At 44.4% G+C, this 17,042-nt stretch overlaps 1 protein-coding gene across 2 annotated transcripts in view; it reads right to left on the bottom strand.

Annotated features, from left to right (window-relative positions):
- Positions 1–279: 279 nt before the first annotated feature.
- UNC5C (unc-5 netrin receptor C) overlaps positions 280–17,042 on the bottom strand; it is a 242,362-nt gene continuing 225,599 nt past the window's right edge. For both annotated transcript variants that reach the window (XM_062493830.1, XM_062493832.1), the window contains 6 exons: positions 12,030–12,198; positions 9,963–10,196; positions 4,854–5,003; positions 4,461–4,625; positions 682–860; positions 280–445 (listed from right to left, as the gene is read on the bottom strand). In XM_062493830.1, the coding sequence (XP_062349814.1) occupies positions 280–445; positions 682–860; positions 4,461–4,625; positions 4,854–5,003; positions 9,963–10,196; positions 12,030–12,198 (1,063 nt within the window). The remainder of the gene's footprint in view (positions 446–681; positions 861–4,460; positions 4,626–4,853; positions 5,004–9,962; positions 10,197–12,029; positions 12,199–17,042) is intronic.

Genomic DNA, 17,042 nt, shown 5'->3' with positions numbered 1-17,042 from the left:
ACCTGTACCAAGCAGTGTACAGCCAAGCCGAGAGGAACATTAGGTTGATTTATATTTTCAAGGTACAACTTTGCATGATCTCTTTCTGATCCTGTGATAATGTACAAGGAGAACATGTGTGAAGGTCAGGGCTGGTTTTTTTTGTTTGTTTGCTTGCTTTCTTCTCTGAAATGTCTCTTGTGTAACTCATTGATCTGGGTTTTCATTTCAATTCTCGTTTGCAATAACAGGGCATTACCACTCCCTGTGTCTGTCCTTCCCGGTCATGCCAAGGCTGCATTAGTAATTTCCTTCTGCTGCCAAAGAAACAACTGTTTCGTGTCTTCCCATTTCCTCAAGAACTGCTGCCAGCATGCTCAGGTTGCCATCAGGGAAATTCTGGGCTTCCCAGAGATCCAGGATCACCCCGGTGGGACTGGATTTCGTGGCAAAATAATTTAAGTACCTGCAATGAGCCAAAAAGAAACTAGTTTTTTTTTTCCTTGAGCTGCATGGAAAGTGCCTGAATTAATATGATTTCAACCCATTCCTGTTGGTGCTGTCAAGGTGCTCATCCCCCGTGCAGTCAGCCTGACCAGTCTGTACATATGCTTTCAGTGGGACTTTCACCAGGATGTTTTTGCACATACCCCCCTCCCTAGGAGCTTCCCTGCCTGCTCACGTGTGGGCAACCCTGCTCACCTGTCCAGTTTCAGCTTGTGGGCCAGCATGCGCCAGTCGTGGCCTCTGGTCTGGGGAGCATCCAGGCTGCTGCACAGCTTCTGCCTTATTGGGTGGGGGATGCTGAAAGCACTGGGCCCCACGATGGTGGTGATGGTGCCCGCTGAGTCCATGGGAGGATAATCGATGCCAGTAGGTTCCTGAGATTGGAAAGAAAAAAAGCCTGAACAACCCATCAGTTCTGTTACTGAGTGAAGAGACAATTGTAGAACGACATCCTCTGAGACTCAGTGTTTAGTAAATTAGCAGAGGGCTGCAAGTAAAAGCCCTAACATAAACATGTTAGTCCACTGGAAAACAGCAATATTTATATTCAACTTTGTTAGACAAAGGTTATTTTTCCTCGTCTTTTTTTTTTTTTTTTTTTTTTTTTTGAGGGTGGATATTTCTATAGCTGGACGAAATGGCCAACTTAATTAATCACTTACTGGAAATAATGAAGGATCAGTCACTTAAGAGACATTTCAGAGCAAGTTGCTACTACTAGAGCAGAACTGGGCTTTCCTGGCATGGCTGACAAGACCCCCTTCCCAGCATCTTCACAAGCCCCCAGTGTCCCACCAAGCCAGCACTAGGCTCACACTCCTGACATCCCTCTGGCAGTACACAAGCTCTCTGATGCCTCTGATCCTGTGCAGACCACAGAGAAAGTCAGTACCACACCAGGCACAAGCTGAGCCCTCATCTTCATGTGGCTTTGACTCTGGAAATAGATGGAGATCATGTGCTCAGGGCAGGGGTTGGGGTTGGTGGGGGGCAGGCATCGCCCCATCTCCCCAAGACACAGAGCACATCCAAGGCAGTGTGGCAGCAAGTGTTTCAAGGGAAAAGTCATCTCTAAAGCCAGCTTGTCCCCTGCCGGTGTAGTGCTGATGCTCTTTGATTGGTCCTCCCAGCTGGAGGGTTCCCTGTGACATCATTGCTAACACCACTGGGAATAACACCAGTTGGCTCTTCCGGGCAAGGATTTTGGCTTCTCTTTGGCGTGGATAGATTTAGTGACCACAGGCATAGTAGCTGGTGGGACAATGATAGCTGGTCAATTTGGATGGTTGGATTTGTTTAGGAACAACGAGGTCCTGCAGAGACCCTGATGGAAAAAGCAGCAAACATGGCTGGTTCTGCCCTAATGCTGCTCAGTCTATTTCACGATTTGATATTCTTTTCTAGTAGAAATGGGGGAGCTGATTCTCCTCCCCCTCTGCCAGATCACAGCCTCAGACAGCCAGAAACACTCTGGCTAAAGATTTGTCATTAAATGTCAATCTGTTTTCTCTTCTGTGAACTGTCTTATTGCTTCATGTCAAACTGGCTGTTGGGAAGGAGCTGTAATACCTGAAACAGTCTTAAAGTCAGGTGGCTCCTGGCTGAAGGTGCAATCACAAACTCCCCAAGGATTTTGCTGGAGATGCTCACAGCCCTGTGCAATCTCTGTTTTATCCCCCCAAAATTTATTCAGAAATGGAAAGAACCAGTGTCCATGAGCAATACACAGAATTAAACCTTCTGCCTCCACTCTCTTATCTCCATCAATTAGTTACCTTCCATTGTATGAATATAATTTTTTTTTAAGACAAGGCATTTTAGTCAATCAGTGAAATTTCTAACCAAGGTTTACGCCACCTTGTAATGTCCTCAATTAACATGTCGAATGCAGCACCTGTACTTTGGTGCCAAGGCCCAGGATCACAGACTGCCTGTCCCAACCTTAATGCCCAACAACCTGGCAGCAGGCACTGCCCAAGAGCCAGGAAAATTATGTGCCTGATGCTGATGCTGCCTGGAGGCTCACCTGCACTGGGAGGTTGGAAGTGGAAATGGGGTGGTGGCAGTGGCATTGCAGACAGATAACCTTTTCTTTATATTCTTGCCAAAGGACACAAGTGCTGTCCTGGCTCTCAAGGTAGCCTGCAGCCCCAAGGGCTTCAGGATTGCTGCAGAAGGGGCCCAGTTATCTGTAGTATTTCCCTGTGGCTTTTTTGTGTATCAACGGCACAAAAGAAAAACAGGGCTTCGAAAATGAATCATGGGAGACCTTTATCACAATTTTCCTCCTGCTTTGCAAACGTGCGTGTTTTGGCACTCACTGCATTTTTGAAGTCCCAGTGGCAGAGACTGTATAAAGACAGTATAAGATAGTTTAATCTGCAGAAGTTTTACATCCTCTGCAGGGGACTAAAAAGAAAGTCCATCAAGGGATGATGCAGGAAACTGTGTTACTAAATTTTTATCACAGGGTGACAGGGGCAGAGAGACAGATCCAGCAATAAGGAAAGATGCCTAACCTCTAGCTGGATACCACTAGCCTAACCTCAGAAGAAAATGTGAGGAACCAGAGCTGTGGTTCTTGATCTGATATTTTTATCACACTTCTAGAGGCATACATTGGTTTCCAAGTTGCAATTACTACCATTTCAGGTGATTACCCTTTCATCAGATCTCTGAGTTACATGATTTTTCCCTAGTTGACCCTATATTCTAGCTCTTAGCAGCCCAAGATCCTTGTGTTCCTTGCTGGAGTTTGGGAATATCACAATATGTCAACAACTAGGGGTAATTTTGCAGGAGGCAGCCCTGATAGCAGTGGTATTATTCAGTCCCTCTATTCATCTTTGATGGATAGGATCACAGCACAAGACAAGAACATTATCCAGTTCCTTCTGAATCTATTACCAGGCCCTATTACACAGAACCAGCTGAAGATGATTATAGTGTATACTTGCATTTCATTAAAGTTACTTTCAGTTCTTTCTCTTCTCTGTGAGGTTAAATTAGTGATTACCTCAATGCAGCACTTATTACAATAATTGTTTATGATGCTTGTTTTACCATCTGTCCTTAATGCTGTGAAGTCCCCAGATGAATCTGTAACTTTACACTAACTAAGCAGATGTTATGGGTAATGGTGCTCACTGTCAGAGCCCAACAGCACAAGTAACTTTTGTCTCTGCTCTCACAGCCCTTCCCCAAGCCAGCCAGCAGTAATTGCTGCCTGAGAGTCTGCTCCTCATAACTACCAAGGGTACCAGGGATAAAACCCACCAGCATACTCACTGAAGTCAATGCCACTTCATACCTGCATTTGTTGCTCCATCTCAGCCCCAATATTTACCCCATGGAGCAAAAATTCTCCAGGTGCAAAGATGTCCCCAAACTTACAACAGTATTTCTTCTGGAAAAAGTCAGCCATGAAAATAAAAATTGCCAAAGGAAAATGTCAGGATTTGTAGTAGTAGCAAAATACGAGGAGAAACATTTACTGCAACCAGACCATCTGATATTTCCGACTGCACAGCAGCTATTACATGGGATAAGAGGGGAGTGGCTCATGGAACACACAGCACTGACATTTTCCTATTCTCTTTCTCTCCAGAAAATTGTCAGGCATGAAGGGTCTCATGGACTGTCAAGGAAACAGGGCCATAAGGGCTTCATGAGATGTTTTAGGGCATGGTAGGCAAAGAGCTCCTCCACATAGACACAGAAAGGCAACACCAGTAGAGAGACCAAAACTGCTCTCCTTCCACCCTTGAAGGAGGGATGCTTCCTTCCAGATGCGAGAAATGAAGGAAAAATGCAACAGGAGAGACAAAGTAACAACATAATCTATTCTTTATGTCCATACCAGCAGTCAGGAGCAAAATGGGAAGCACTAAAGAGGTAGCAATGGGAAAGGCTTTACCTTCTTAGCTATCCCATGTTCCTGCAGTTGTATAGAAAAGTACACAAATGTCATTTACCTCTGAGACAGAGCAGTTGAGCTGGAAGATCTGTCCTTCTCCTTCGACCTGCCGCACACACAGTTTGCACACCAGCTCCTGGGTATTCAGACTGAACCTTTCCAGTGTGAAGGTGCAGTGCAGGTTCCTCTGACATCCACTCCAGATGTGGTAAAAGGGAATTTCCTGCAGGAGGAAAGCAAAAAAGTAGAGTTGGGGGGAATGTGGGACCAAGGCATAAATACAGTGTGACCATAGACTGCAGGATCTGTGCTAATGTGACTGCATATGGTCCAGGGAAAAGAAAATGTCCATGAAACAGCTTAACTCCTGGTGCATTCTAAACACTATGTGTGACAGTATTTCTTTAAGCCTCACTGCTAGGATTCAATGTGTGTGTTTAGTTATGCTCACCTGGTATTTAGCCAGCAGCTTGCTCTTCCAGAGAGAATGGGCAATGTCATGAATGGACAGACGGAGGTTGTGGGTGCTTCCCTTGAAATGCAAAGCTTTAGGCTCTTCCAAAAGCTGCCCACCCATCTGCTGCTCAAGCTGGAGGACCTCCTGCAGTATTGGGATAAAAAGAAGAAAGTGTCAGGTTTCATCAAGACAGCACACTGGCCTTCTGAGTCAAGATGGTATGCTGTAGATACTGTAACTTCTGCAATACAAATTTCAAAAAATACACAGGCATCTCACAGAAATGTGTGTCCCTGTGAACTGGAACTACATTAATTGATCTGATGATAACCCTCTCACCTCCTTCATCCAGCAGCAGCCCAGCAGGGATGCAGGCATCTCCCCTCTGGGAGCCACAGTGTTCTCTAACATGTCATATAAGCAGAAGCTTGATTATATGCTATTAAATGGAATGCAAAGACTTTGCATGCAGTCACTGCTTGAGTACAGTAATAGATCAGTCTCCATTGCTCATCAAACTGGACATCTAATGGTAGCTTTACTATCTTGTTTGTGGAAACTCCTATTTGTGTAGGTCCTGTGCACATGGGACCTATGCATACCACCAGTCTGTCAGCTCATGACCCCCTGAGGAAGTGCCCTGTGACAGAGCAGGAGGTATCTCCACAGGAGATAGCAGATCTACCCTGATGCTGTCCAGCAGGATGGCATGGAAACAGCGCAAGACACCATGATGGAGTATTTTGCTCATATGAATACACAGGTTCAGGGCTACTGAAATATTAATCACGTGATTAAAAGCAACCAAGCCAAGAGTCTGGTCATTTTATGAAGCTAAATATAAGCTTGTAATTAATCAGACCACAGCGGAATGTTTCCTACAAACAGCCTAATCGTGGACCACATGGAAGAAGCAAGTATAAAGGCACCTCCATGAGCTCTATTAGAAACCAACATAGCCAATCTCAGTCACATTTAATTAAAAGAGTCAACCAGCCAACCAGTCTCACACGGCCAAAGGCAATCACACACAGTGCAGATGCTCAAGGAATACAGGGGCACACAAAACTGGGATTCTGCCCCAGGCCTAATAGAGGAGCCCCCATTTAATTAACCTGCTCCTGACCACATTAAGAGAGGTAGTAAGCACATAAGAAAAGCATCTGGAAGATCCTGAAGCTAAAACAATGTTCTTTTATTGGCCATTAGAGGAAAAGAAAATCAGGAAACCTTTCAGATTAAGGTTATGCCAACAAATCAGTTCCAGCTTCTTTCCATTGCCACCTAATTACTTCATCAAGATGTCTAAAGAGCAATCAATAGTAATTATCTGATTACTGTAGATCTTCATTATGTTCCAATTACCTCCCTGGAAGGTCCAGAAGATGACTTGTGGAACTGTGTGAGCTAATTTCAGATGCCACCTCTCAGGCAGGCAGGGCAGGGGTGCTGAGAATCTGCTCTTGCCCATGCTGCACCAGCTCTGGGAGCTGCACTACTGTGGGGGAACACTGCAGCGTGATGCTGCACCATCCCACCCACCACATCTGTGTACCTAGTTTCAAGATCCCACTTCTGGTAGCCACTCTGGGCCACTGTAGCCCTTCCACATGCTCTAACTGGAGGATGTTAAGCAGCCTGTGCTTCTCCCATGCCATTTAGCTAATTAATTCAGAATTAATTTGAAGCCATGACTTTCACAGCCTTTCAAACGCACTGGCTGGTTCCTGCCATACGGCTTTTTTTTTTAGAGCAGTGCTTATCCCACTGGCTGGCACCCCTGTGTTCTCCTGAGCCAAAACCTGAGCTGCACATTGCTTGTCCCATGCTGAGGTGGCTGAGGTCACCCTGCCCACTGTCTCTCCTCACCCTGCAAGGCAGGAGTTATTTACTAGGAGAGGGAGCTGTGTAAGGCATCACTCCATCACCCATGACACCAGAACAGCTGCAACCTGAGCCTCCTTGTTAGAGCAAGCAACGGTGTTCAGTCCAAGCTGTGCCTTTGTTCAATAAAAGGAAAAATACGCATTAAATAACAGAGAGAAGATCACAGGCCTATTTGTGCCCATTTTTGGCTGTTTTTTTTTTTTTTTTGAAGATAGCTACTGCACAGCACAAGAGAGGTTGGGGAATGTCACCCTGCTGCAGCTGAAGTCCTTCACATGTAGGAGGCAGCTGTTTCCATGTATCTGGCTGCTCAGTCTCTGCACACAGGTCACATACCTCAATCTCAAAGCCACACATCAATAAAGAGAGCAAAGCAGAGGGATTTCTCTATCATATTATTACTTTATTTCTTTTTTCTTTTTAAACTTTAGGCATCCCCTTCAAAGTGCAAATATTAGAGCCTCTTAAAAAAAGAGGCCAGCGCTCAAGGTCACAACTCCCCTCATCCTTGCCCAAAAAGCATTTTTGTGAGCATCCCATCCAGGTGGCTCAGGAGCCTGCGGGGAAGAGGATGCTGCATGTGTGATCAGCACTGAGCCCACGCTGCTCCATGGCCAGGAACCTCACTAAGTTGCTCCCACAGTAACTGAGGCCTTATTGATGGCAAATCATTACACTTTCATACTGTACTGCGGTGCTGGCAGCTCAGCTGCAAGTGCTTACTCTGCATGATGAGAGGGAAAAGTCTGCTGGATAAACATTGCACTGTGCTTTATACTGCAACTACTTGTCTTCCTCTGGTGGCTGTTAAAACACACTCAGCATATGGCATACTCATTCCTAGTTGTAAATAATAACAGAATGCATTTGGTTGTCTATTATAAAATACAGACAATCCCCTACAAAGGCTCTTCCAAAGCTCAGGCAATGCAATATGGAAATATTGCTCTTCCCTACGCTTGCTGTGCTTTGCCCAGAGCAGCCAGCCTCAAGACATGGAGATGTTGCAGCTGGTGCTTCACCTGCTGCTTACAACTTTTCTTTCCTCTCCAAAATACTTCTCAGGATCTGCTGGCCCAGCCCGGTCTGCATGCCTTGTCCCCACACCCAGTGGTAATTGCTCTGTGAATGCCATCCCTTTGGCAATACAGCAGTGCCAAGGATGTCCTCCCAGCACGGCAGGGGCTGCTGCAGTACCAGCTGCTGTGAAAGCACATGCCAAATACCCCAACCTCTTTTTTTTTCTATATAAATAGTCATAGATTGAGTCTTCACAACACTGTTTAGCTGTGGGATGTTTAGTACACACTGGTTTGTATGTACCAGTTCGTACACGCCTGCTTGGACATACTGGTCCATAGCAGACCTTCCATCTACACCTGTTTAACTCATCTACAGCTGGTCTAGGCTTCTTTTTCCTTAATCTTCTCTTTCCCCAGACCTCACACTTCCAAAGAACTGCAACTCATGCATTCATAAGGGTCTGTGGCCAGCAAGTAGATGTGCTTGTCCTCCTGCAAACCACCAGCTAGCTGGGTCTTGAACCCCATGGGTGTCCCCACAGTCTTAGGGTAGATATGCCAAAGAGAAAGAAAATTAAAATGCATGAACTTGATCTAAAAAAGCAGTAGGTACGCAGTGGGATGGTGGCCTCCTGACTTTGCTTACATTTCCTCACTAAACTGCAGTCTCACTTTGGGGTTTAACTGCAGCAGGATCCCAAGGACTGATCTGTTGCTTTCCCAAATTTTGGCTGCAGCTTCTCAGGTGAAGGATGGTTCCTCTGTGTGCCTCTCCTGATCCCTTCTGCTGTTGTACTGAATTGGATTAACTTTACCACACAACTCTGCCTATAGTCTATTAGAAACAGACCAACAGCTCCTGAGTAATTCCTAATTAGATTCCTCAGCTCTGACTGCATTAGCTGGCTGGCTAAGGCCCCTCCAACTCAGTTATTATTACCTCAGGCCTTGTCAAACCCATGAAAAATTGTATTATGCAGCACAGGCATAAAACCATCAGGACCTTTGAAGCTTGATTGCTGTGAAAGATCCTTTTCCCTTTTCTTTTTTTTTTTTCTTGTTCTCTTTTTTCAATAGGAAAAACAAAAGAGAAAATAATTGTTTCTAAAAGTTTGGTTACTCCAACGCAGTGACAGAGACCAAGCTCCCAAAGGACAAAACCAGGCTGAAGTCACCATGTGCCTGCTTCAACCCTTATACTTCGTGGCCTTTCTTACATCTACAAGAACACCCCCTCAGCAAACCTAGGCAGGCAGTATCCGACAGTATCAGGGAGGGCAACCAAGCGTGCTGCTCTCAGTGATGGAAGTCATCGTTCTGAAAAACACAAACATCTCCCAGCCAGTGTATTTGCATTTAAATCCCAGTAACTCCCACCTAGACCTGGGGAAACAAAAGCATGCACAGCAGCAGGATGACTCTGCTTAGTCAGGCTTTGAAATCACTTTGCTGCAAAGAAGTGAAGTTGCACTACCTAAAGCTAAAGGAAAAACCCCACCTTTTAATAAACTCTGTTGTGCAGTTGGAGCTACATATTTCATGAGTGTATCTATTATAGATATCTTCTGTATAAATACAGGTATTTATAGAGAGAAATAGCAAGTATGGTTACTTCTCTGCTCATCTGCATGTAGTGTGTGCGTTTGTGTGAATTACACAGGGAGAGTAAGATTATCCAGTTAGGAATAGCAGCAGCTTTGGTTTATTCCAGTTGCGAATTCCCAACACAAAAAGCTGCACACGAAGAGGTGTAATAAAGCAGTATGAAAGCAGGCAGTGATTAACGGGCCAGAAGCTTCTTTTATCATGATCAACTATTTACAAAGAAGCATTTATATGTTTCCCCATCTCTGGGGAGCTGGCACTTAGCATTAAAAATGCATGAATAACGAATGAAGCCCCGTGTACCTTATGGCCTTTCAATAATGCAAAAACCTTAGGATTCAGGATATGATACAGGTAAACAAAGGAAAAAAGACCAGTGGGTGGAAAATAGTGTGAGATCTCTATACAGAGGACAGTTTATAGCATGTTAAACTGCAAAACAGCAGCTTGCCGTCAAACCCTTCTTCTAATCAGAAAAATAACACAGGGAGCATGAATACATGGAGCAGAGGGTCCAGTCTCTGCTATGACTGCAATACTGTGACAACTGGGGAGGGAGAGGGAAAGCAAGCAAGAGATCAAGAACCACCTTAAGAGCATCCTGGGTGTCATCGAGGCAGTAGACCCGGATGCTGTACTCCAGGGAAGAGCAGGACAGAGGTCCAAAGATGGCCAGTTTGAGACGTTTGGCTGCTGCCTTGGTGATTGACTGTCCCACCAAGGCATAGGTGCTGAGGGTTTCTGTCAGGATATGGCAGGCCTCTGGGTCCAGCTGGATATAGCACGGGGTAGTGAAGTTCTCCTCTCCAACAACCACCACATCCTAAGAGAGAAAGAGGCCAAGTTATGGCATGCGAATCCCCCAGTCTACTCTCCTTTCAGGCAGCAATGCCCCTTTCAAGCCTGGATGATGCAAAAAGTCCTTGCTGTTTGCCCCTTAGATTAATCAAAGTCTAAAAGTCCTGCTTCCTGATTTTCTCCTGTGTAGGCACAAGGAGCAGGTTTCTCTGCAGTGCTGGAGGTTGAAAACTCCCCTTTTAAAAGCACTCCTGTTTTTAAAGCCTTGGACAGAGTTCGGCAAATAATGAAAATATCACCAAGATTTTACTGAAAGAGATATTGCAGAACTAATCATTTTGTGACCATGATTTAGCATCAGTAGTCTCAGGCATGCTGAATAAATAACTGCCCTTCACCTCCTAAGCACGACAATAAGGAGTTATAAAAACTCAAGGAAGGGAAGTAACCTCTGTGACGGCCAAATACCACATCTATATGAAATATCACCTGCTGCTTCCTCAGAATAATTCTCTGTGACGAGACTGCAGGATGAGGGAAAAGAGTACTGTCTGAATGCAGATGACCTCTCCACCCTGGGCGTGCAGAGAAACAGCTCCCCTGCTAATTTCTCTATTCAACCCTGCATGTAATATCCTGCACGCAACAGAAGGTGCTTTGAGAGGGAGCAGAAGTGAAACGTCAGCAGCGGGTGACAGCCACTTCTTGCAAAGCCACTACGTGCCACACAATGCTCAGCACAACTTGTCCACTTCATCCCTGCTGCCTGCAGCTCTGCAGCACAAGGTACACACACCTGGCAGCTGGGAAGAGTGGGCTCACCTGGCATTAGGTGTTAAGCTGGGATCCCTTAGTCTCAGGAGAGGCAAACCTGCCACATTTGCAGTGGTGGCACAATATTTTTGGAGGGCAAGGTGCTGCTCCATGGCCATGCCAGCACCTGACTCTGGCAGGAGGTGCTGCCCCGTGTGATGCTGCATGTGTGTGCACATGTGCATGTGAGGCTCAGCCTGGAGAAGCTGCTCCAGAACTGACAGGAGGAAGAAAGGATGGCAGGATGGCCAGGGGCCCCGCAGACACTGTGCAGGCACCAGGGTGTGTGCAGGGCTGGCAGAGAAACCTCTGCCTAGGGCAGGAGGAGGACGGGGAAAATGAAGTGGCGCCAGTAACACACAGACACAAATAAGGAACACATGTGTGGTGCCACGAGTTGGGCTGTGGGGTGCAGATTAGCTGGCGAGACAGAGCTGTGCTGTGCTGAATGCTCCCTCCCAGCAGGAGGAAGAGCCAGTGCCACAGGCAGGAGGACAAACGCAAGAGGCTTTTGAAGACAATGCTGGACATGGCACTTCTGCTGCTGTCAGCCCAACTGGTTTCAGAAGCCACCCCGACCTTATTAAACTTACCAGTAGGAGAAAGCACCCTTGCCAAATTAATTATGAGACCAAACTGGTGGCAGCAGGGACTCAGGGGCACAGGGCTGGAGAGGAGGGCTCTGTCAAGATGGCTCAGCCTTGCTGAAAGCATCACTTTATGCTCCAGTTACAGTGGGAAGATCCTTTTCCCACACTGCCTTGGGACATTATCCTGCTATACTACTGGCAAAGAACCACCTCAGGCTCCCACCATGGAAAATGCTAGTACTAGGAGGTGCCAAAATGCCCCAAGACAGATCTCTACATGGGCACTTGGCAGCTTCGACATCTTGTTGGGAAGGACATTCCTGCCTGCCTGTAGCAGCCATGTGTTTCACATGGAACCTTCAAAATACAGGCATCCAGGTTCAGAAAGGCAAGTAAAGGACTAGCAGACAGCCCTGCATGCAGCCAGCACACAAAATGGAGCCCTGCAGCCTCACCTCCCATGGTCCCTGGGCAGCCTGGTGCTTCAGCTGGATCTGCCAGTCCTCTGTGTTTGGCTCTGCGCAGTGGTGCATGGTTAAAATGACGGGCCGGGTTAGCAGGGCTCCTGGAGGGCCACAGCTCACCACTGGTGTCAGCAGGGTTTGGCTGTCTTCTACAGGTGGCCTGGTGAGGAGACAGAAAGATGGACACATTAAGTGAGTGGAAAAAGACAAAAAGGTTCATTTGGGTGCGTAAAAATAAAAAAATACTACTCTTAAAATAAAAAAGATTGTGCAAGAAAAATGGGTGGGTTTGGTTTTTCCTTCATTTTCTCCAAATCCATATTTATTTCTTTTTTTTGCTTGTTTTTGTGCCAAATATCACTCGTGTCAAAATGCAGGTTTAGGTGTCAGCAAATTACAGGCCATATTTGTTGAGTACACTCCACTCTGAAGGATCCTTGCAGATGGTGTGCAGAGGCTTCATTTCACCCACTGCCAAAATGTGGTCACTGCTGCGTTTGGCAGTTGTTCAGTAACACACAAAAATGAATGGTGGCTCTTTGTAGGCACCACTTGTGAGAATTATTTACAGAGAAAACTGACAAAGAGAACTGAACTAATGAGAATGTGAGCATGGCTGACAGTGGTACGTAGCACATCTGAGATGTGCAGTTTGAGTTCTGAGCCATCACCAAACCACTGATACTCCATTTTACTTGAAAGGCATTCAGATCTACTAGAATGGCTATTGCAAATATGCCTGCAGGGAGCAAGTGTCTCTGCTGATGAGGAAGAAAGGAGGAAGGGATAGTAAGGAATAGTGCAAGGGTAAAATACACTTGTAAAGCCCAAGATTTCTAGTGATCACCCTGAGCTGTTCAGCTAAAAACACAGGTATTATCCAGTGTGCTTGCTGCCAGTCACTAGGAGTTGGTGTTATGGGAATTCACATGAATATTTAGGATACACAATATACACTCTAGTTTGAAAATGATAGTGTGTGTGCATGTGTGTGTGCACATGTGTGCAAGTGCAAACCATCCCAGACCAACCACTGAGGAGCTTAAAGCAAGAGGAAGCATGAGTGACTTTAACTATCCTGACATCTGGTGTATGACAAATACAGCTGAATGTGCCTCATCAACTGCCTCCCTAAATAACAGAGGACAAATTCATGATCCAGAAACCAGCAAGTGGGAGATTAAAAGCGTTCGATGTGATCTGCACTTAAAATCTTGATCTGCCCACAGGACCACACGTGCTCTGCTCTGGCTGAGGATTCAGTCCTGTGCTGCATTTACAAATATATCTGCATCAGTCTTAGAGAAATTAGTTGAGACAATATTGCTTTTTTTTTCTGCAAGTCTTCATCTTTACCTAAAGGAAACAAACATAGCTGTAATCACAGAATCATAGAATATCCTGAGTTGGAAAGGACCCACAAGGATCATGGAGTCAGACTCCTGGCCCTGCACAGGATTATCCCCAAGAGTCACACCATGTGCCTGAGAGCATTGTCCAAACACTTCTTGAATTCTGCCAGGCTTGGTGGTGTGACCACTTCCCTGGGGAGCTGTTCCAGTGCCCAGTCATCCTCAGGTGAAGAACCTTTTCCTGATATTCAACCTAAACCTCCCCCAGCACAGCTTCATTCCATTCCCTCAGGTCCTGTCACTGTCACCAGAGAGAAGAGATCAGTGCCTGCCCCTCCTCTTCCCCTCACGAGCAAGCTGTGACTGCACTGAGGTCTCCCCTCAGTCTCCTCCAGGCTGAACAGACACAGTGACCTCAGCCAATCCCTGCATGGCTTCCCTTCAATACCCTTCACCATCCTCACCGCCCTCCTTTGGATGCTGTCTAATAGTTTAATGTCTTTCTTGCATTGTGGTAGCCAAAACTGGTCTCAGGCCACACCAATGCAGAGCAGAGCAGGTAGTCTTAGATAACATTTTCAAGGAGGCCAAATCAGGACAGAAGCTATTATGATATCAAATTTATCACACCTATTCTGGCTATTGCAAATATATGTCCACCGGACTAATGTAATTTTGTCCACCTTAATTCTCCCTGTCTATTGCATTAATTTCACAGAATGAAAGACAAACTTTTGAGAAATACTTTTTCAAAATGGAATGAAGCCACTTTTGAAAATTACCTCTTGTTGTCACAAATGTTGTGAGGTTTTTTTTAACATTTGAGGAAAAAAAGGGTCTGCATTGAAAAACTTGAAGCTATGCAAATCAGTAAATCCAGATGATACACATCTGTGGAAATTAACTGATGAGTTTACTAAATTACTTAACAATTGTTTCTGAAAATCCATGGACTGGAAACAAACAGCTGTGATATAGATGTTTTTCAAAAGACTGTGAAATATAACAATCTGGACAGCTATCATGTATTGTGCCAGCTATTTTAGCCTAACAAACAATACACAAAATAAATGAAACACTAGCAGATTGAGTACCTAGTCCAGTTCTTCTTGTGTACTGCAAGGAATCGTTGGATTCAGATTACGAAGATGAGGTATCGCTTTTTTGCAAGGCTTGACTGAATAAATCATTGGACAGTTTTTCACTAAAACATTCCTTCTTTTTCTGACTCATTTACATTGTTATTTTTTTCATAAGAAGCAACAAAAAACATTCAGAGTGTGTCAGTGGTTTGTAGTGGTCATCAGCCTCGGGGAATTGGTGGATATTTGAACACTCTCCTATGATCTAATTCAAGAAATTTCAAGAAATAGTTCCTTATGAGAAAGATCTCTCAAAAATATAATATATGTATGTAAAGCAGATATGACCAGCTATAGACTTAATAATTTGGTTAACATAACTTCATCTAAAAGTACTGACACATGAAAGAAAATACAAGCTATCATAGGTTTTCTGGACCGAATTACAGAACAAACAATCAAAAAGAATGCAGGAGTGAATATATCATGATTGACTTAAAAAATTAACATGGTGCCTTTTAGGTGAAAAATGAGTTAAATCGACAAGCACTGATGCCTGCAGTCAAAAACCCCAAAAGGACATTAAAATAATATGCTACTGATAAATCATACAGTTTGAAGTTGTCTCCAAGTAAAGTTAAGTTTAGTCACTGCTTTGTGCCAAAATTTTTTTTAACTGTCAGTTTTTAGGACTCTGGGCACGATTCTGTGCTGCAACATTTTATAGTTGATTAGAACAAGAACAAAAAAATTATGCAGAACACCAAGTCAGGATGTGTTGCAGACTGCAGAGTGAGGAAGTGAGATGGGAGGTGAATGCAAGCATACAAAGGACATGGTAAAAATATCAAGGCTTAATATTTTTTCCCCATGTTCATAAGAAGCATCTTTGTAACCAGACTTAGATTAATTGTCAAGTGAATGAGATATGCATGGTCCTGGCCTGGGTATTTATGATAGAGAACTGTCTGATTAGTGAAGAGCAGAAAAATGGGCCAGTTGTGGGGATGCTTGACTTTATAGTCCCAAATTCCCAACCAGGCACACATCAGGGACTGGTACCACAAAATTACAGAACACCTGCTGGCCCTAGTGACTCTCCAACATCCACCTCATGCAGATAAGCCTTTTGAAAACAGATGTAACGAGTTGCAGAGAAGTTCTCCAGTGGTGTGAAGTGGGTCACTGCCACTGTTGAGGTGAAATCCTAGCACTGTTAAACTCTGTGCTAAACCACTCTCTGATTACTGTGAGGCCAGGATTTCTACTCACAATGTGGAAAACACAATCATTACATTTACAGGTAACAATTAATAAGGAATCACTGAAAATAACAGTGAAAGCCAGAAAACAATGGCGGAATTCTAGAGAGGGTAAAAATGTGAGTAGGAAATAAAATCTTATTAATTGCAAGGTAGCTCAGGCTGGAGCAGAACAAGTTTCAAGGAGTTACATAGAAACACAGAAACCAATAAAAGGAAACATTTCAGGAGAGCTTGCTGCAACACAGCAGGCATCAACATGTAACATGACACAGTGACAAAAGCAAATCTGATTTCTGGCTTAGTATGGGACAAGGCATGTCAGAGCACATCACAGTGATATTCCCTTTCCAGGTCTAACATGACTGCAGGTAGCAGAAGCGTGTTTAGGGACCACCACAAGATGGTGGCTAAACAATGCAATGACACAGACAGAAGAGAGGTGCCCTAAGGAAAGTGACAGGAAAATGGAACAAAAATCTCCCAACAAATCTTTTCTTGCTTCTCACTGTTTTCAATTTCCATTTTGAAACAAAAGGATTATGCCTTACTACAGCTAATGAGAACAGGGACAGATGCAGTAGACAAGATACATTATACAAGGGATATTAATCGTTCTTCTTCAAAGCATAAACCAACAGTAATTCATGGAATTAGTAAACAACAAATTCCCCTGAAGACAAGTTATTGTGTAGTCACTCATTACAGGCAATTTTATTCCTTCTCCTGAAACAGGAGATGCAGCAGCAGCAAAGCCAGGATGCCAGCCTAGAGGAGCACATCTTGTGACCAACACTGAGATTTATGTGTTAGAGATTGTGGGATATCCAGCACAGAGACACAGGGGAGCTTATAGAGCAAGGGAGTTAAACCTATGAGCAGAAATGATCAAAACTGTGGGTGATCTTTTAGACTGCTATACAAAAAGAACCCCAAATGCAACCCCCTACAAAAACCCCCATCAACATGGGCTTCACTTTAGGCTTGCAGGAGTCTTGGGATAACTTTGTAGAGGACTCAGCTGTATAGCTCCGAAAACAAAGAGATGCTTTTCTTTTACAAAGATCTGAGGCTAAAATTCAACTCACTGCTTAGCATTTCTATTAAAAGGCACTAACAGTAACTGAAAGGTCTTCAGATATTTTTAGATGTTTTCCCATCCCTCAGAGATTATCAAGAACAGTCAACTTATATTTAAAAGCAAACAAACTTTTATTCATCATATCTGGTCCCTTCACAATCAAATTTGTGTTTTTAATGGGATTACTCATTTGAAACCGTCTCCCTGTAATAAGCCAGACCAAATTC

Source organism: Cinclus cinclus, chromosome 5, assembly GCF_963662255.1.
Source record: "Cinclus cinclus chromosome 5, bCinCin1.1, whole genome shotgun sequence".
In the NCBI taxonomy this organism is placed as follows: domain Eukaryota; kingdom Metazoa; phylum Chordata; class Aves; order Passeriformes; family Cinclidae; genus Cinclus; species Cinclus cinclus.
Note: the sequence above shows the minus strand (reverse complement) of the source record. Positions and strands in the feature narration are given on the sequence as shown.